The following is a 21952-nucleotide window of genomic DNA, read 5'->3' as shown; positions in this document are numbered from 1 at the left end:
TCTGATGCACACAAAGAACAAAAAAACAGTACATTTATGGTTAATGTAGAATAGCAATAAAGTGACACACAGACATCGCTTCCCAGAATTGGTCATTGCCTTTAAATACTCAACAATCAAAGCAAACGGCCGATCGGCCTACTAGAAATTGTCACTGGGTAAACTAACAAACCCACTGCACTATTCCTTTGTCACCAGACTCTTAAAATGATTTTGTTTCACTGTGAATGACACTAGCAGGTTTCCTTTTGGCTGAAACAAGACTCAGTTATGACAGCATGCACTTTCAAGAAATACAGCTGTGTGCTGAGTAAAGACGATGAATCCCAACCCAGCATTTACCGCATACTCACTGACGCGAGAAGTTTAAATTCTCTGATAAATTCAAAATAGTATTGTGGGGAACTAAGACACGGTGCAAACTACTGAGTGAATAAATCTTCAATGTCCTTGATTTTATTTCCAATACACAGTGTCACACTCAAGCACTGAAGCAAACAGGGCAAAACTTTGGAGATCAGTCAGTATTAAGTAAAGTGACCTTACCTTTTGTTCATGGGGGTTGCAATATCATTTTGAACATTTAAAGGAATACTCAAACCAAAAATGGTATTTTTACATTCTCATATACAAAGTATAGGGAACGTATTGGAATCGTCCAAAAATCTGATGTCGAGATTTTGATGAATCTCGACATTTTAGACCTGCATGCCTTTCTTGTATACGAAGTATAGGGAAAGTATTGGAATTGTCCAATTGTTCACTTCCTGGGTCCTCCCTGTGTGGAGTTTGCATGTTCTCCCCGTTTCTGCGTGAGTTTCCTCCCCCAGTCCAAAGACATGCAGGTTAGGTGGATTGGTGATCCTAAATTGATCCTGGTGTGTGTGTGTGTCCTGCAGTGGGCTGGCGCCCTGCCCGGGGTCTGTTTCCTGCCTTACGCCCTGTGTTGGCTGGGATTGGCTCCAGCAGACCCCCGTGACCCTGTAGTTAGGATATAGTGGGTTGGATAATGGATGGATGGATTTCCCACACATATACTATTATTATTATATATTTTATAGGATGTAATTTATATTGTATTTTCCCACATGTTCACGATCATTATTATATATATATTTTTAGGATGTAATTTGTATTGTGCTTTCCCACACGTGCACAGGCAGCAGAGTAGCATATCTTTGGGTTTTTTGGAGGAGTTTGTTACATGCCATTATTGTACAAGCTTAAACCCTGCCCAGGATTGGTTCCTGCCTTGTGCCCTGTGTTAGCTGGGATTGGCTCCAACAGACCCCCGTGACCCTGTGTTCGGATTCAGCGGGTTGGAAAATGGATGGATGGATGGATATATGAAGTATAGGGAAAGTATTGTAATCGTTCAAAAATTTGATGTTGAGATTTTGACGAATCTCGATGTTTTAGACCTACATGACTTTCTCGTATACAAAGTGTAGGGAAAGCATTGGAATCCTCTAAAAATTCCATTTCGATATTTTGATGAATCTCGACACATCAGACCACCCTAAGTCCGAAAATACCATTTTTGGAATTATGTCTATGTCTGTTTGTATGTGTGTGTGTGTGTGTGTGTGTGTGTGTGTATAAACATGATAACTTGAGTACACTTTCACTTAGGTCAATCAAATTTTGCATACAAGTATTAGATACAAAATGTAGATTTCTTATCAACCTTTGCTCTATTTCCGTTAACCGGAAGTGGTACTTGATCTTTTTATGAAGTATAGGGAAAGTATTGTAATCGTTCAAAAATTTGATGTTGAGATTTTGATGAATCTCGATGTTTTAGACCTACATGACTTTCTCGTATACAAAGTGTAGGGAAAGTATTGGAATTGTCCAAAAATTTGATGTTGTTTTAGACCTACATGACTTTCTTATATACGAAGTATAGGCAAAGTATTGTAATCGTCCAAAAATTCGATGTCGAGATTTTGATGAATCTCGATGTTTTAGACCTACATGACTTTCTTATATGCAAAGTATAGGGAAAGCATTGGAATCCTCTAAAAATTCCACTTCGATATTTTCATGAATCTCGACACATCAGACCACCCTAAGTCCAAAAATACCATTTTTGGACTTATGTCTATGTCTGTTTGTGTGTGTGTGTGTGTGTGCGTGCGTGTAAACATGATAACTTGAGTACAATTTCACTTAGGTCAATCAAATATTGCATACAAGTATTAGATACAAAATGTAGATTTCTTATCAACCTTTGCTCTATTTCCGTTAACCTGAAGTGGTACTTTATCTTTTATTCATACACCTGCAGAGCCCGATTTATTCAACTTTACTTTTATAATAATTGTTCAATATATCGTTAATTTAATTTGATTTGTTGTTGATGGTTCTTTAATGTGTTCTTTAATGTACATAATATCAAAATATAATCATTGTCTTGCGATTTACTCCACAAATATCCATTCCCACACCTGAGTATACTAGAAAGTCCAGGAGAAACCACTCCCGATGTTTTTTTATATGTTGCTTACTCCATGTAGTTCGTGGCAATGCCCCAAAAAAGTACATTTTTTAATCTTACGTTTTCACACAGAACGGAGGTAAAGATTTTCCTCCAGAATGAGAGCCTAGCTTACCCACTGCACTCACCCAATGACCCTTTCAAAAACCTTACTCGGTTAAAGACCCCCAACACAGGCAGTAACTCAGGGTAGGCACACATATGTTTAAATATAATTTCAGCAAGTCATTAAAACATCAGAACTATTGCCTATGAACCTACCAGTCTTGGCTTTCAATCCAAGGGGCCAGAAACTGCCTGAGCTCCATAGGAAAGCTGTCACTGTACAGGTGGTACAGCTGCTCCAGGTATCTGGGGTCCAGCTGCTGTAACTGGTTCCACTGCGCCATTGCCTCAGCAATTGTTGCTGTAAAGGAAAGAAAGAGAAAATAAGAGACAGTGAGTAAGACAGGGGATTTTAAAACTACTTGACAAACACCTAGACTATTAAAATACATGGGAGGTGTTTGATGACGGGGACCAACTTTTGCATTGCAAGCTAGAACCAGGAAGAAGGAAACAGGACTGTTTAATCCTCTCAAAAAGTACTTAACACACATTTGCAAATTAAGGGCCATGACTAAACAGATGGATCGCCCAAAAACAAAAAATAACACCTGACACCATTAATCAATGGACCCGCTTCAGGCATTCAGGGTAATCATTAATTTTGATATAAATCACAAAGTGCTCATCACAAGAAGATGACAGTGCTGGAAAAAAAAAAAAAAAAAAGAAAGGAACTGGGCATGAAAAATGTGTTCTTGTGTGGCAGGACGGTAATTTTCATAGTCTAAGATCTTCGTAATTTTCTAGTGCTAACACACGTGGAGTACAACAACATGGCGGTGAACAATGACATACTTTACATGCAATGTTGATATTACATTCTTTGAAAAAGATCACATAAAAGGCTAATAATGAGATGTGAGAGTGTGTCGAATGTGTAGAAGATTTACAAAGAAAATGTGGGTTGACAATGCCATATTTGCCCATAAACATACACATACAGTATACACAACCAGTCAAAAGTTTTAGACCAGCTCAGTTTTAATGGAAATGCGTGCTGCTTAATGTTTTAATGTTTCATAAAATTGAGGTACTGAAAAAATAAACAAAGGCAAATAAAAAAAGTCAAAGAATCATCAAGTGTACAAAATTTTATTCAAATGTTTGATTCATCACAGTAGCCTGGCACCTTTTGCTGATATAACAGTCAAACTGTGGTAACCCTTCTGATTGAAAATGCCAGTCATTCTGTGCCAGCCACCAACTCTGCCTCTAGCAAAAGAACCCCAGACTGTCACACTTCCTCCTCCATATTTGACAGTTGGTGTCACACACTGTGGAACCGTCACCATCTCAACGGCGTACAAACAGCCTGTGTGATGAACCAAAATTTTCAAATTGATTCATTGGTCTATTTCAAGGTTCTATTTTGTCCTTTAAGGAATGGCTTTCCTCCTGCCACTCGCCCTGTCAAACCTGCGGCACAAAGTCTCCTCTTCACAGTAGAAACTGACTCTTAATTTTTATGACCTGCACTCTTAAGCTATGCTTGAAGCTGTTGTGCTGTGAGGCACCGGTCACCCAAGCTGGTGACCCTCAGAAACCTATCTTCTGATTAGGTGGCGCCTTTGGCTCTGCCAGATCTCTTCCTATCAGAGTTTCTTCCAGTTTCCAATTGCCTTTGGATTGTGTAGGGCATCACTGGACTCACGGACATCGATTTTGTTTGCAATTTCTCTAAATGAAAGGCCGACACTTCAAAGAGTAACAATGCTCTGCCTCATTTCATTTGTTAATTGTCGTTTTCCTGCCGTCATCACTGGAATATTGTTCAAGTGGTACTACAGAGGGTGTAGTAACATAATTTGTTCCAATTTTGCTTTAAGACAAACAGAGGGATTTTAAGTAATCAACGCAAGTTGGGACGCCTGTGCAAATTGTTTAACTCAACTTGTAAGGCTTCATTTACTTTAATTGCTGCAGAACAGCTGTAAGTTGTAACCTATTAGTTGTTCCCTGAAGAAGGCCCATTTGTAACATTCTGAAATTCCCTTTTTATTTTCAGTTTTTGCTAACTTAAACTTTAAATATAAACCTCTGGCAGTTTACTGCTTACCTTTTCACCATTTTAGGCCATTCATTGCATTTCAACTGATTAAATTTGAAATAAAACTCTACAAACTGAGGTGTTCTAAAAATTCTGACTGGTAGGGTATAGTTAGGGATACGTGTCAGAGGACCTCCTCACAGGCCCAATTGAATTATGTAATAACCTGCCCAGATAAGAGGGGGTGCTGCCGCAGCCACCATAAAATCCCAGGCGACCCAGAAGGAGGCATCATTATTGGCCAGAGCAACCAACCGGAGAGAGCTCCACTAGAGCGACTGCACCTCTTACTTAGTTTGAAATCCATGTTGAAGGGATACACGTCAGCGAGCGTTTTGTTGAGTTTTATTTTTTTTTCTGTCTCTGGACAATAAGCTGCGCGGCTCTGCGGTAGAGGAAGTGAGCGACTTGCCAGCTGAGCAAAGTGCTGCATATGGCACACTGAAAAAAGGCCGCCGAGACTCAAACATCAGTTTGTGCTTCCCCGTGAAAGTAAAATTATGCGTATCGATGACACACAGAGCCTGAATTACAATAACCTGTACACTTCATGACTGTCTTATATACGGCGAAATGGCCATCCCAGGACTGTATAAGATTTGTTAAACTCTGCAAGCCGCCTCCATTTGCATCCTAGTAGAGTGGCAGAATGGCACAGCGCTTTACACGAGAAGGCTGATATTCAATGATTGCCAGATTACACGTGTCTGTTGCTGTGAACCTTTAAATATGTCCCAGTTCAGAACACCTAAAAACTCACCAATGGAAACTCTGACACTCAGTCACTTGTACACACACATGCACATGGGAGGCAGTCTAAGGGCTCAACGATGGGTAAGAAGCAGAGCCAGGGGTTCATGAACTGCACTAATGCCTTTTCTCCCTCTTCCACAGAACACCAGAAGAGAAGCCCAGCTAGAGCTCCACCCACTTCCGTTCCCAGACCACACCCCCTTGCAAACGTCACTTCCTCATAAACCCGCCTCTTCCTGCCTAGCCTCTATAAAAAGAAACGAACCCTTCATCCTGCAGTCAGTCACAATCTTGACTCAGTCCTTTATGATTACTCAGTTTATGTTTTTTTGCTGCATTGTCATAATACAGTAATCCCTCGCTATATCGCGCTTCGACTTTCACGTTTTCACTCTATCGTGGATTTTATATGAAAGCATAACTAAATATATAACGCAGATTTTTCGCTGCTTCGCGGGTTCTGCGGACAATGTGTCTTTTTACTTCCTGTACATGCTTCCTCAGTTGGTTTGCCCAGTTGATTTCATAGAAGGGACGCTATTGGCGGATGACTGAGAAGCTAACCAATCAGAGCACGCAGGGGGAAGTCTCGTCTCGCTCATTCAGCATCAACGTGTTTCGCTGTGTAAAGAGTTGTGCTCTTTTGTGTTTATCTTTGTGCATAGTCAAGCCCTTCATTATGGCTCCAAAATCTGCTACTGCTTCAGGGGCCGTGCCCCAGTGCAAACGGAAGATGTTAACGATTGCCGAAAAGGTAAACGTTTTGGATTTGTTGAAGGCTACGATTCTTTTTATTTAAAATGTAGGAAAGGAATATAAGATCTACAGCCGCAGTGTCCTTTTAACCAGGGTGCAAAACGAGTTGTAAGTGGATGTAATAAGGCAGTAGTCTGGATGGAATCTGCTTTAGGGATTTGGATTGAAGACTGCTAGAAGAAGAAGAACGGCGGTGCTACACAATCACCTGAAGTGGCTCCGTTAAGGGCTGTAACGCTCTCCTTTGTTGTGCAGTAAAATTAAACTCATCGTTATCGGACAAGTCATTGTGTCATTGTTGGTAAGTAACCATAATTAATTTTCTACTTACAGTACTTAGTACATGTACATACATTTAGTGTCACTGTACACACATTTACTGTATACTATTTTTCTTGCACTGTACGTATTTATTGCTGGTGGCCTGTCTATCGTAACGGCTGTAACATATGTGATATCGGAGACACTCAATATCTTTAAAATAATATTTAGGTTTTACTGTATATAAACAGTGTGTTTATATACATATTTCAATGAATCTTACCTAATATCTAAGAGAATACAAAGGGATTATGCTGTATAACTGCGGGGAATATTTATAAACAGTGTGGGAGAGTTTATAAGGGCTTAAAATATATAAAAATAACCATACAAACATATGGTTTCTACTTCGCGGATTTTCACCTAGGCGTTCCAGACCCCCCCGCGATCGAGGAGGGATTATTGTATACAAACCTTTCTATTTGTTCTTGTCTATTTTTACCAAGGCTACAATTCCCAAATCAGCCATGTTGGTTAAGACTGCAGATTCAGTCACCATTATTTTACAGGTTGTGATTTTGGGAGCAATTTTACTGTTGTTAATGTTCCATCATTTATGATAAAATAGTTTAGCACAGCTATTAACTATCTAGATAACCAGACGTCCTGATATGCAAATCATGACCTGCTCTTTAAGAATTTTCAAAGCAGAAAGTCTCAATCAAGGTGAGGCAGCAGAAATTCTTTATGCTTATTATATATAAAAACAAAAGGTCAGTCCTGCAGTTTTAAGTTATGACTGTACTAAAAACAAGAATTACCAGTTGCCAAAATTATTAAAAGAACAATCCTACCAAACTCTAGAGCCAAAATAAATACTGCTAAGATTGGAAGCAGCATCGGAGCTTGAGCCGTCTTTGCCCAATTGAGAAATTGCTGTTAGGGTGGTCTTACCTGTGAGCACAGATGACTGTGAAAGGGAATTTTCTGCACCAAAGAATAAAAACCTGTTTGAGTAATTGCTTGAATGAGAACACATGAAATAAATCCGATGGCCGATTTCTCTGGCGGTCCAGGCCAACGCAACTGGGGTTACATGAAGAGAAGAATTCATGCATACAATGTCAGGCTTTATAAATCACTATGAGCTTTTCATTAGATAATCATTTTATTATTCTGTACAAAACATTTCTGTGGAGACGACCGCTATGGAACCTCCTTCACTACTGCCATACAAATTGCCAGTAAAGTTTAACAAAAATAATTCACTTGAGTTCAGGAAACAGGAAGGGCCCCATTTCAGTTTTTTTTTTTTTGCAAAAAAGCCCCAGATTGTGTTCTCACCTTTCTGCTGTCCTATACACCCTGACTTATGAAGTCAACTGAAGCTGTCCGACTCCCACAGTCACCTTTTCTACTGCTTGACGTCTTTCACAGTTCCTCAGAGACTTTGTCACCTCTGCAGTGATGAGGGTTGACGTCTGCAGAGGTGACCTAATTGAAGTGTTTAAAATGATGAAGGGAATTAGTCCAGTGGATCAAGACGGTGACTTTAAAATGAGGTCATCAAGAACACGGGGACACAGTTGGAAACTTGTGAAGGGGAAATTTTGCACAAACATTAGGAAGTTTTTCTTTACACAGAGAACGATAGACACTTGGAATAAGCGACCAAGTAGTGTGGTAGACAGTACGACTTTAGGGACTTTCAAAACTCGACTTGATGTTCTTTTGGAAGAAATAAGTGGACAGGACTGGTGAGCTTTGTTGGGCTGAATGGCCTGTTCTCGTCTGGATTGTTCTAATGTTCTATAATGAAACACTCAGAATGAGGAGTTTCTTCATCAATATAGGTTACTTCTCGTAATGTAGACAAATCCTTCAACTGTAACGTTCACTCTACAAGGAACTCCAATAATGAAACCAGCATCCCGCTGGTCCTCCCATTCCTCCCTTGCACTCCACCTTTCCTAAAGGTCATTAAGCAAAATGTCCTCTTTTTGCAGACTGATCCTCCCACAGGAGCCTTTCTTCTTAACCTTCCATTGATCTCCTTCATTTGACCAACTAAGCAACAGAAACTTCTCGTCCGCAGCTTAATTACAGGAGAGCCAAATACCCCACCAGGCACTGAGCTGTAACAGGAGCAGATGTGTCACTTGCCAATATGTCACCAACAACGCCCTTGTATCTGGTCCCTCCGGTAAATTCTATATTAAGCAATGGGCCTCTTGCCAGATTAAAAACGTGATTTGCTGTATGTCTGATAGGACGCGTCAACCATCAACAGAGGAAAGACGGGGAGAAGGCGAGCAGATTGTTTCAGGGAGCTCTTAAGATCAAAGACCTCACAAAGCCTGTTGTAGATCGCTCCATGTTTCCTGATCATCACCACACTGATCTCCCGGCTTGTGGTCTTTCACAGGGCTTCAAAGACACTTTTCAAAGGAAAGCAGGTGGTCATTCTCAGCCTCACTTCTCTGGGACTCAATGGCCAACTAACTTTTTCATCTCTCCCTCCATCTTCTCCTATGACAATTTTTTCTCAGGCTCTCTTTACCCTTTTCTTCTTTCACCTTCCTTCTTTCCTCTTTACCTTATAGCTACACATCTGATGAAGGCCATACAACCAAAAAGTTGCATCTTTAACCTTCTTCCATTTGCAGCATGGAAATAACAATTTATCCCATTTTTTTCCTTTGCAGATGCAGCTTGTAGAAAAAAAAAAAATGATTTGCATATATTCAAAGAGAGTCATAAGCATTTATGAAAAATAAGTATTCTATCCTAACGCACACTAGCAAAGTAAGGGTTAAACCATAAAAAGTCCCCGCCTACACATTTTATTATTGCTGCTAAGCTTAAAAACTTTAGTCAAGGACACTGTGTACTTTGAGAGGGCTAAACAGGCCATTGTTTTAGAAATGCAGCTGCTTAAAACTTCAACCTTGAGAGATACTTAGACGTCAAGTAACTTTCATTTGAACAACACGATATCTCATATTTGGGTCCTCCTGGTTTCGACTCAAACTGTGTTCTTGATCAATGACTACGTTTCAGACACCTGCACTGGGTTTGAAGTAATGATGGCAGTTTCGGTCAACTGATGGACATTAGGTCATGATGGGAAGAACTAGAAGGAGGAGAGTATGTGGCACACCGTATATATTCGCGTTTAAGTTCTTCCCCGGATAAGGTGGGGCTTGATTTTACCGTAGAATATCCGGTATTCATAATGTCAGTCGTATAAGTCGAATGCGGAAAACTCAGGCTATTGGTCCAAGAACTTATGCCATGCTAACGCCTAGAGAGTAACCATGGGGTACACGGCCTTTTTTCCCCCCACCTAAGTATTGTGCCTACGTGACCACATGGTAATACCCAAACTATTCCGAAGCGGCGTTGGCACCGAGTTGTGTTTTTTTGTATCTCGCACCCTCATTCACCTTTATCTACGATGGAGCTTTCAATCAGAAGAAAATATGAAGCTGGTTTTAAAATTAAAAGTCGTCGAAGTGGTGAAAGAAATTGGTAATTGAGCTGCTGCAACAAAATTCGATGTGTCTGAGAAACTGGTGTGAGATTGGAGGAGGCAAGAAAGTTAAGTGTCACATTTTTGAACGGGTGTACAAGTCGGGTCAATTCCAAACGCACTGCTACCTTCTTCAGAAATGGTTCACAAGAACACTCTGGTCAACTACTTCAGCAGTAGTGTTAACAGACTCCCAAATGATTAACTAACACTATATCTACCATGGCAGGGTCTTGCATGCACGTCTGTGGATCACTCTCCGGGCTCACTGGAGGTCAAGAGGGGGCGCCAACGCTAACTTTGTCCTCTTCCGTTTTCCTCTGTAGTAATGAGGAGATGCCCAGTGAAGGTGTCTGCAGGTGTTCCATTACGAATGCAATGCACCGCAGCACGGAGCTCCTTACTGGTGACCAACATTCTGGATGCTGCCAAGACTCACGGGCTTGTCTCTTACTTCTGAGACCCCCTAGTTAACATTTTTGTGCCCGTACCGGCCATTTCTGTTTGTTTTCTTTGGTTCGATTAAGTGGGGGCGACCGAGTAAGCGCCTCAACATTTCCTTTACTCGATCACAACAGGCATTTGAAGATTTTGGCATCTGGCTGTCCTAATGTGCCATCTGAAAGGATGCTTAAAACAATTCATGAAGAGAACAGTGTAGAGTGGGCTTCCCAGGTTAGCGATCAATTCCAAGAGCTCTGACTCGTGTTGCACTCCATTTTACCTATCATTTCGCTACCCCAAAGGTCATGGGGTGTGGACTTCTATCCATCACAATCTAGAATTGCCTTCATGTTTACAAAGGTCCATATGGGTTGCAATTTCATGGTATCATATACACAACCGTTAAGGATTGCGCAGTACAGGAAAAAGTACAGAAAAACCCCAAACTAAAAATAGTACAGCACTTACGGCATCTTGGTATTTTCAGTACCAGAAGTAAACATCAGGCAGGCATTCCCTCAATCAATGATACCCCCAACCTATTGCTTTAATAAGCTCTGGACTTCATGGGACTCCCCCAGTGTTATTCCATCGAAGTGATGGTGACTTCACAGGGAATTTGGCTTCAATGCGGGGCATGATGTGGCACACCAGGGAGGCAACTATAAAGAGTGATGAGATGTAAAGTACGGCATGATCAGGACTTCACTGGAGATCATCTCATATTGCTTGGACGCCCTTGCAACTTCACGGGGTGTAGCCAACCTCTACAATGTCCACCCACCACTTATTGCTTCAATGCAGTACAACACCTCGGCGCAACAGGGAGACTGGCGTAAGACAGGTTTTGGAGTATTCCGTTATCTGCCTCAGTACTGAGGTTCGAAAGCCAATTTCAATGCCCAAGTCAAAAGTGGCAGCATGGTGGTGCATGAAGTGGGCTGGTTCAAGTGGGACTTGAAGCTTCAAAAGGGACTCTGGTATCATATACAGAACTAATATTGAGTGACTGTGGGGACTGACACTGGGAGAGGCCAGCTGACGTCACCTGGAGGCACACCAATCCTGATGTACAGAGACGGACTTCAATAGCATATATTAATATACTCATGATCCAACCTCGGGGGTGGGGGGGCTACCCCTACCCCCTACACCTCCCCCCAATCATGTAAAAGTAATAATGAATTGGGAAGAGGAACAAAGACACTGACTAAACCGAGTACTGCCAATAATTTGGTTCCACTTCAAGCACCGCTTGTGGGCAAATAGAAATGTCCTTTGTAATGGATGGCCGGCCATTTATCCCGGCCAATACCCCCAAGCCGCCAGGTGGAGCCCTCCTTGCAGCGTGGAGGTCCCCAGAAGACCAGCAGGGCATCATGGACATTGGAGTTTTTATGCAAAGCCCTGCTGGATGCCGTGGGGGCCACAGGAGGGAGCTGCAGGGAGGACCGAGGGCTTTTTTGTGTCCTGTGACCCGGAGGTTCGTCACAGGAAGAGCGACGGACTTCCGGGTTGAAGAAAGGGACGATTTACCCTGACCCGGAAGGGAAAAGGACTTGTGGACTATTGGGCAGAAACACTTCCGAGTCAGGGATTATAAAAGGACTATGGGAACTCCCAGACAACGAGCTGAGCTGGGTGGAAGGGTGGCAACGCGTCTGGGAGCTGGAGGATTGGTTTATTGTTTATTATTGAGTATTATTGTGAGTTATATGAGTATTGTGGAGGAGAGTGTGCTTTGTACACTGTGGAAGAAAAATAAAGTCGATTTGAGGACTTTTACCTGGTGTCTGGAGTCGTGGACAGGGGTTCAAGGGAGCGAGAGCGCCCCCCTATCGTTCACACCTTGTACTGTGTACGTGAGATAGTCAATCTGAAATAAACTCGTTACACTATACAGAAAAATCAAAGCAGGGCCTTATATTATTTCTAAAAACCTAGTGCCTAGTACACAGCAAGCTCGCCATATCATTCAAGACTCGGCCTTATGCGCATTATAAGAAGAGGCCAAATATGCGCTACAGCCAAGCCACGAGGAAACACAATGAAGTCCAACTTTTTTCTGTAACGTAAGTCGAGTCGCATTTTTTGTTCTGAAGGTGGTAGAAAGAGAACTGAGGAGGCCGTGTTCGAGCGAGTAAAAGTAATTAGTAACATCTAAGCTAGAGAGGCGAGACTGCATTGGTTTGGACAAGTGCAGAGGAAAGATGCTGGGTATATCGAGAGAAGGGTACTAAGGATAGAGCGACCAGGTAAGAGGAGAAGAGGAAGGCCTAAGAGAAGGTTTATGAATGTGGCGAGAGGGGACATGAAGGAGAAGGGGGTGACAGAGCAAGATGATGAGGACAGGAAGATATGGAAGAAGATGATCCTCTGTCTGCGGTGGGTTGGCACCCTGCCCGGGATTGGTTCCTGCCTTGTGCCCTGTGTTGGCTGGGATTGGCTACAGCAGACCCCCCGTGACCCTGTGTTTGGATTCAGCGGGTTGGAAAATGGATAGATGGATGGATGATCCTCTGTGGCGACACCTAACGGGCGCAGCTGAAAGACAAAGAAGATGTCTCCTAAAAAAAAAAAAAAAAAATCTTCCCTAAGGGTAGACCTTTATTCAAATCTGCTTTCTGATGCCGAGTTTTGTGCCAATACGGCACTGTGACGTGTAGCCATTTTAAATTAACTTGGACCAAATCATCTTTGAATCAACATAACAACATTACCAAGTACAGGTGCGCAGGCCGAGTCGTAGCAATCGGTGAAAAGACAAAACTCCTGTGTCCCGAGCTAAAACACAGCGCATCATTCCTCCCACAGTAACACGAATGAATCAGCTAATTACTCAGAATCCACAAACATCCCACTATTAAGATTAGTTTAGACAAACTTTATTCACCCCTTGGGTGAAATTCAAATGTATGCAGCAGCAGAAATATAAAAATCAGGAGTGGGTTCCCCTCGCCTTTCTCGTATATTCAGATATGGGGATGGATATTTGAGGAGTAAACCGCAAGACAATGATTATATTTTTATATTATGTACATTAAAGAACCATCAACAACAAATCAAATCAAATTAAATTAATAATATATTGAACAATTGTTATAAAATTTCAGTTGAATAAATCAGAATCTGAAAATGCATGAATAAAAGGTAAAGTAAAACTTTGATTTTTGATTCCTCCCTTTCTTATTCCGCCCACATAAGTCACATTAAGAAACTTTCTTACTTTCACCTCCGTCACGTATCCTGTGTTCGCTCCTTCCTCTCCTTTTCTAATGCTGAGAAACTTGTCCCTGTTTTTATCACATCCCGCATCGATTATTGTAATTCCCTACTGGCAGGTGCCCCTTCTAATCTTATATGACAGCTCCAGCTTATTCAAATCTCTGCTGCAAGAGTCCTTACTCAAACCAACAGCAGCGAGCACATCACACCCATCCTGCTCCGTCTTCACTGGCTCCCTGTGTCTTACAGAATCCAATACAAAATCCTACTAATAACCTACAAAGCCTTAAATAACCTTGCGCCAAACTACATCAGGGAACTTCTCCATCACTATGTGCCTGTCCACCCACTAAGGTCCTCTGATTCTGGCAATCTTGTGCCCAACACTAATCTACATTCCATGGGTGACAGCAGGGCCTTCAGTTCTATAGCGCCCAGACTCTGGAATGACCTACCAAAATTAATCAGATCAGCGGACTCCATGAATTCTTTTAAAAAACAACTCAAAACTCATCTGTTCAGGAAGGCGTTTAGCTCTACTTGACGTCATTCCCCTTCTCTCAGTTTACTTCTCTGTCAAGATGTTCATGTAACCTGTGTGTGTGTGTGCAGACCATCAATTATGTGGTCTGTTAGGCTTTTTCTCTAAATTTACTATCTTACTCTTCTTTATTTATCTATCTGATTTAGTACAATGCTACATACTGTATACCCTGCCGTTCTTCCTAAACTCTGTGAAGTGCCTTGAGCATGGGAGAGGCGCTATATAAATAAAATGTATTATTATTATTACTTCCGGTTGGCAGAAATAGCCCAAACATTGATAGAAATCTACGTTTTGTACCTAATATTTGTATGCAAAATTTGGTTGACCAAAGTGAAAGCGTACTCAAGTTATCTTGTTTACATACATACACACACACACTTCCAAAAATGGTATTTCTGGATTTTGGGACGTCTAAAATGTCGAGATTCATCAAAATCTCTAAATCAAATTTTTCGATGATTACAGTAGTGTGTGTGTGCCCTGCCCGGGGTTTGTTCCTGCCTTGCGCCCTGTGCTGACTGGGATTGGCTCCAGCACAGCAGAACCCCGTGACCCTGTGTTACGATATAGCAGGTTGGATGATGACTGACTGACTGAGGACTACAGTACTTTCCCTATACTTCGTATATGAGAAGGTCAGGGAGGTCTAAAACGGCGATATTCATCAAAATCTAGACACTGAATTTCTGGACGATTACAATTTGATTTGCCTATATGAGAAAGTAAAAAACTAGAGAGATGCACAGGGCAAATTATACAGCCAGTCAATCTATCAATCAATTAAAAAGTACATAAAAATGAACTTAACTAGTACATCAGGTGGAAGTGTTGGATTTCCTGATAGCAGTGGGCAGAAAAGACCCCCAGAGGCACTTCTTAGCTCCAAGAGAAGGCGCCCCCTTGAGGGGAGGGAGTGGATTTTCTCTCTTTTTCTCTCCATGAGGTGATAGCGTTATACACCATCCTCCAGAGCGCTGTAAAAGACTCATTGCAAGTTATCACAAACGCTTGATTGCAGTTATTGCTGCTAAGGGTGGCCCAACCAGTTATTAGGTTCAGGGGGCAAGTACTTTTTCACACAGGGACATGTAGGTTTGGATTTTTTCTCCTAAATAATAAAACCATAATTTAAAAACTGCATTTTGTGTTTACTTGTGTTATATTTGACTAATGGTTAAATGTGTTTGATGATAAGAAACATTTAGTGTGACAAACATGCAAAAGAATAAGAAATCAGGAAGGGGGCAAATAGTTTTTCACACCACTGTATACACACACACAGGTATAATATATATATATATATATATATATATATATATATATATATATATATATATATATATATATACACACACACAAACACATTATCTATCTATCTATATCTATATCTCTATATCTATATCTATATATATACACACTAGCAGAATACCCGCGCTTCGCAGCGGAGAAGTAGTGTGTTAAAGAAGGTATGAAAAAGAAAAGGAAAAATTTAAAAACATACACACAGGTATATATATGTGTATATATATGTATGTGTCTATATGTGTGTGTATAGCTTTGGTCACTGAGAATATAATAAAATATAGTCTATAAGTTATTAAACAGTAAAACATTAACGTTTTAAGAAGTACAGGTACATTGAGCATTACTGGAGTGGTTTCAGGTAAACTACATTTTAAAGACTGTGTAACACAACAGGTAAGTAGTACTAACAGCAGCTAAAATGTATATGGATCGTCTCTTGGTAGTTGATCCCTTTTGAAAGGCGCTACACGACGGCTGTGGTATAGAAATTACATTTTCTATCTGAACGTTCCAATTTCTGTCTCTGGTAATGTGCCTTACCGGCATTACCAGCAATTAAAGAAACTTAGTTTTGTGTCCTCTGTAGTGTTAAGCGAGAAAGGCTTTGGTTTGGGATAAAAGGAAAAAAGGTGTAAAGAAAGGAAAGTTGCCTTTTTCTTTTATATAGTATAGATATGTGTTTGCTGACGATATGATCGCCTTTTGGGGACAGTCGCGGTGGGTCTTGTGTAGACTGGTGAGGCGTCCCTGCCATTAATCGGCTGTAATGGCACTGTCAGTCCTCCACTCGTGTGCGTGTCTTCATAACCCGAGCTGAGGACCTCATAATCGTATAAGTTGAAAAGAAAGTGTGAATCACCTTAATATTAGTTTGCTGCGCTGTAGAACAGGGGTCCCGTGTTTGCACTTGTCTAGGCTATAGCTCAGGGGGAGGATGAAAAAAATTAAAAGTGCTCACTTTGACTTAAGGCAGAAGCGCAGTCAGCGTCTCAAAGGCCGGCACAGTACAGGCTGGAGTTTTGCAGGGCAGGAGATGCCAATTTTTGCAGACACGTTTACGTGATCAAAAGTCTCAGCGCTCTTTGGAGGTCATTCATATATTATATATATATATATATATATATATATATATATATATATATATATATATATATATATATATATATAGTGCTCAAAAAATTAAAGGAACACTTTGAAAACACATCAGATCTCAATGGGAAAAAGAAATCCTCCTGGATATCTATACTGATATAGACTGGGTAATGTGTTAGGAGCGAAAGGATGCCACATTGTTTGATGGAAATGAAAATGATCAACCTACAGAGCCCTGAATTCAAAGACGCCCCAAAATCAGAGTGAAAAAATGATGTGGCAGGCTAGTCCATTTTGCCAAAATTTAATTGCAGCAACTCAAATTGTACGCAGCACTTTGTATGGCCCCTGTGTTCTTGTATACATGCCTGACAACATCGGTGCATGCTTCTAATGAGATGACAGATGGTGTTGTGGGGATCTCCTCCCAGATCTGGACCAGGTCATCACTGAGCTCCTGGACAGTCTGAGGTTCAACCTGGTGGCATTGGATGGACCAAAACATAATGTCCCAGAGGTGTTCTATTGGATTTAGGTCAGGAAAGTGTGGTGGCCAGTCAATGGTATCAATTCCTTCATCCTCCAGGAACTGCCTGCATACTCTCACCACATGAGGCCAGGAATTGTCGTGCACCAGGAGCCACTGTACCAGCATAGGGTCTGACAATGGGTCCAAGGATTTCATCCTGATACCTAATGGCAGCCAAGGTGCCTTTGTCAAGCCTGTAGCGGTCTGTGTGACCCTCCATGGATATGCCTCCCCAGACAATCATTAACCCACCACCAAACTGCTCATGCTGAATGATGTTACAGGCAGCATAATGTTCTCCATGGCTTCTCCAGACCCTTTCACTTCTGTCACGTGCTCAGGGTGAACCTGCTCTCATCTTTAAAAGCACAGGGCACCAGTGGTGCATCTGCCAATTCTGGTATTCTATGGCGAATGCCAATCGAGCTGCATGCTGCTGGGCAGTGAGCTCAGGGCCCATTAGAGGACATGGGGCCCTTGGGTCACCCTCATGAAGTCTTTCTGGTTGTTTGGTCAGAGACATTCACACCAGTGGCCTGCTGGAGGTCATTTTGTAGGGCTCTGGCAGTGCTCATCCTGTTCCTCCTTGCCCAAAGGAGCAGATACTGGTCCTGCTGATGGGTTATGGACCTTCTATGGCCCTCTCCAGCTCTCCTAGAGTAACTGCTTGTCTCCTAGAATCTCCTCCATGCCCTTGAGACTGTGCAGGGAGACACAGCAAACCTTCTGGCAATGACACGTATTGATGTGCCATCCTGGAGAAGTTGGACAACCTGTGCAACCTCTGTAGGGTCCAGGTATCGCCTCATGCTACCAGTAGTGACACTGACTGTAGCCAAATGCAAAACTAGTGAAGAAACAGTCAGAAAAGATGAGGAGGGAAAAATGTCAGTGGCCTCCACCTGTTAAACCATTCCTGTTTTGGGGTCATCTCATTGTGCCCCTCTAGTGCATCTGTTGTTAATTTCATTAACACCACAGCAGCTGAAACTGATTAACAACCCCCTCTGCTACTTAACTGACCAGATTAATATCCCATAAGTTTCATTGACTTGATGCTATACTCTGATTAAAAAGTGTTCCTTTAATTCTTTTGAGCAAAACAATTACCAAAACAATTATTGATGGCGAATCGATTATTCATAAAGCTTGAATTGGAGATCTGTTTTTCTGTGTTAACCTCATATTTTTTCATACTTCTCAAACCAAGGTGGTGCGAGAATAAAATGAATCGGGATGCGCTGATCAATGTAATCGGTGTACCAGGAAATCATGCATTGACAAAAGCTTCCCTTTGCTTGTAATGCAAAGTGTGATTAAATGCATTATTTTTTAACGCGTTATGGAGCACATGCATCGAAGCTTCTCAGCTGTGCTTGTGCTAAGAAAAGGAAAGATTTTAAAAATAATGTAACACGATTGTCAATGTAACCTTTTGTAAGTAGTGCCTGTAGGATTCAGTGTGTAGAAACTCTAGAGACAGCGTGTGTATTAACTTGTGGATTTTTCTGGGAGTATTTGGTGGCAGTGTGACGAAGTTGCTTGAAGACAGCGTTAGCATGAGCTCAGCTCAGAGCGAAATGAGGTGAATGGGAGGGGAGATGATGACGTGACTCCCCCACCCGAATCCCCCCGCAAAGACAGTCTCTCGGAATTTGCATAAGCACACCCCTTCACCTGCAATTTTAACTTAGTTACAAAGTGATCAAAACTCTCATTTATATCCTGCGTCCTCTCATTAAACTTGTATCCTGCATTACCCGTGGGCATGAGAAACGCCAGCGGCAGCCTGTCTGTGAACTTAATTTAAAGTTTAGGTTTACACCGTGCTTTCTTTCCGAAGTAGCAGCACTCATGAATATGGTTGTATATGTCACTCGCTCGCTTCTTATTGTTTCGCTGCCTTCTCAATTATATAATAAATGTTTTCTTCGGCGCTTTTTGGAGGTCTTCTTGGTTTTCTACGCACTGCGTTGACAGTCAGTTCACGTGATTACGTGGAAGGTGTGATGATGTCACATGAAACTCCGCCCCCCACGGCTTTCGAGCTTAACTCCATTACAGTAAATGGAGAAAATTACCTTCCAGTTATGACCATTAGGCGTAGAATTTCGAAATGAAACCTGCTTAACTTTTCTAAGTAAGCTGTAAGGAATACGCCTGCCAAATTTCAGCCTTCTACCTACACGGGAAGTTGGAAAATTAGTGACGTTGGAAAGTTCAATATGGCGGCCAACAGTGGCGTTACCATCGAAATAAGTACGTACACCAGTTTCGGTTAGCTCAGGGAAAACCCTACCAAATTTCGTGAAGATGGGGCCATAAATAAGAAAGTTCAACATGGCGGACGTTATCGACCGTTATGACCATTACGTGTAGAATTTCAAAATGAAACCTGCCCAACTTTTGTAAGTAAGCTGTATTGAATGAGCCTGCCAAATTTCAGCCTTCTACCTACACGGGAAGTTGGAGAATTAGTGATGAGTCAGTGAGTGAGTGCTTTGCCTTTTAATAGTATAAATTAAAAATAGCAATGGCCTCAGCACTGACCCCTGCTGAACACCACTCTTAACACCAGCCAATTCCGATAGGGTTCCTGGCACCATCACCCACTTCAACTATCTACACACCACACCCTGATATCTCCCAAGTGCCAACCTCTGATGTGGCACTTTATCAAATGCATTCTGAAAATCAAGACAAATTAATACCATATGCTCCACTCTGGTCAAATCCTTTTGTTGCTTCCTCACAGAACTACTAGTATAGGGTGGTCCAGATCTAATTATGCAATTTTCATTAAGCTATACCTTATTATATACAAAATCACCCAAAAAATCCCGGACCATCGAGAAGTGTGCGAACTGACACATGAAGAATCATCTTTGAACCGAACTGGAATCGTCCCCACATAAATCAAAGTCATCCAGGCGATCTGGATCTGCATAATTAGATCTGGACCACCCTGTAGAAACAAAAGAATCTAAAAAGCCAACATTTGTTTCTATCCCACATGTGACAACAGTCGGCAAATTCATTGCAGAAGGGAGTCTAACACCATTTTTTAGTTACTTTTTTTTTCTTTCATTTTTTTAAAAATTTTACTTTCTAAACAGTTCAAAACTATTAAAAAGCACCATTAAGAGACAGAGACATAAACTATCTGGTGGTATTATGCTTAGGAAGGTTATAAACAAATAATTGTGCAGGAACAGCACAGTCAGCCAATCAAATCCTCTCAAGCCACAAACATCAGACGGGTTATAATTTACAGTTGAAGGTCTTGTTTGACATTTACAAACCATGTCCCAAGGAGGAAGCCTGAAGGTTATATAACATGCCAGAAAAAATGTTTTACAATGAAAATGGAAAAAATAAATCTTTTTCCAAAACAAAAAAAAAAAAAAAAAGAAAACGAAAAATGCAGGCGCAGCGGGTTTACAAAACAGTTTAGCAGAAGTGTATCAAGTTCTCTGCATAAAAGGAGAACTTGGATGGTCAGAAGAAAACCACACTGCTCACTCGCATGCCATTAAGGTTACTTACCCTGTAGAATATTTTAAGGGTCTAATGCCATTTTTGGATAGATTTGTTCTGAGCCCGCATTTAAAACCCCCACAAGGCAATGGGCTTAACAAAAAAAAAACCATTGCCTTGAGCCAAGTCATTTTTGTGTTTTCTTTTCCTGGTAAGGGCTCTCTCTGTCGAGCTTGTTACTGGAAGACGTAGGTGTTAACATAAACACTTTTTCAGTCAAGCCAAAAATAGCTGGACATTACCAAAACAATGAAAGGTTTCTGTCCTTTGACAGCGCAAGGGATAACTGCAGGATGTGTCACTCTGTCATGTGAAGACTACAGCCATGGCCATTGAGGTGGCAGTGTCACGTCGACAGTACTTTTTCATTTCTTTAAATACAAATTTCAACCGGCACTGTAGAAGCAGACTGGCGCAAGCACCCTCGGCCCCAATGAGGGCACTTGGAGTCTCAGGACACTAAGTCAACCAATCAGAGAAGGCCAATTTGAAAGCCAAATCAAAACGTTCCTTCTGCCATTGCTAAGAATATCCAGTTTCACTTTAGATACAACATAAAGAACCTCCAGCCTGCTGCGACTACCCAGATGTTGCTATAAAAAAAAAAAAAAAGGTCTAACATGTTCCAATATGTTAAGAGTCGACGTGTTTCTAGGAACTACTACAGAATAAAGGAAGAATATTTGTTAGATAATATAGATTATGGGCCTAACCATAATGATTGCCATATATCAAGATAATCAAAATTAGAGCTTCATATTTTCAGGATGCAACTAGTGACCTTCGAAACGATTTCAGGCAAAAAAAAAAAAAGATTTAATTCTGAATGGGTTTCTGGGAACTACACACACACACACGAAAGAAAAAAAAATTTCTGTGAAGACAGCTGTTACGCAGTCGAAAGCAAATGGCGGTAATGCATGATGTTGTGTACCAAAACAAAAAAAAAAATCAGGAGTGGTCTCCCCTCGACTTTCTCGTATACTCAGATATGGGAATGGATATTTGAGGAGTAAACCACAAGTCAAAGATTATATTTGCATATTATGCACATTAAAGAACCACCACCAACAAATCAAACCAAATAAATAATATATTGAACAAGTAATATAAAAGTAAAGTTGAATAAATCGGACTCTGCAGTTGCATGAATTAAATGGGAATAAAATAGAGTATGTGTTCAGGTAAAGTACCACTGCCGGTTAGCAAAAATATCCCAAAAGTTGATAGAAATCTACATTTTGTAGTTAATACTTGTATGCAAAATTTAGTGGACCTAAATAAAAACACACTCAAGTAATAGTATTTACATACAC

At 41.2% G+C, this 21952-nt stretch overlaps 1 protein-coding gene across 9 annotated transcripts in view; it reads right to left on the bottom strand.

Moving 5' to 3' along the window:
* stat3 (signal transducer and activator of transcription 3 (acute-phase response factor)) overlaps positions 1 to 21952 on the bottom strand; it is a 112409-nt gene that overhangs the window by 61441 nt on the left and 29016 nt on the right. For 8 of the 9 annotated variants that reach the window (XM_039740143.1, XM_039740144.1, XM_039740146.1 and 5 more), the window contains exon 1: positions 2762 to 2889. In XM_039740143.1, coding sequence (XP_039596077.1) covers positions 2762 to 2889 — 128 coding nt within the window. Of the gene's footprint in view, positions 1 to 2761; positions 2907 to 21952 lie in introns of those variants that run through there. The other variant, XM_039740141.1, reaches the window with a different exon arrangement.

The sequence above is a fragment of the Polypterus senegalus genome, chromosome 17, assembly GCF_016835505.1.
Source record: "Polypterus senegalus isolate Bchr_013 chromosome 17, ASM1683550v1, whole genome shotgun sequence".
NCBI classification, from domain to species: Eukaryota; Metazoa; Chordata; class Cladistia; order Polypteriformes; family Polypteridae; genus Polypterus; species Polypterus senegalus.
The sequence above is the reverse complement of the archived record's forward strand: the minus strand, read 5'-3'. Positions and strand labels throughout refer to the sequence as shown.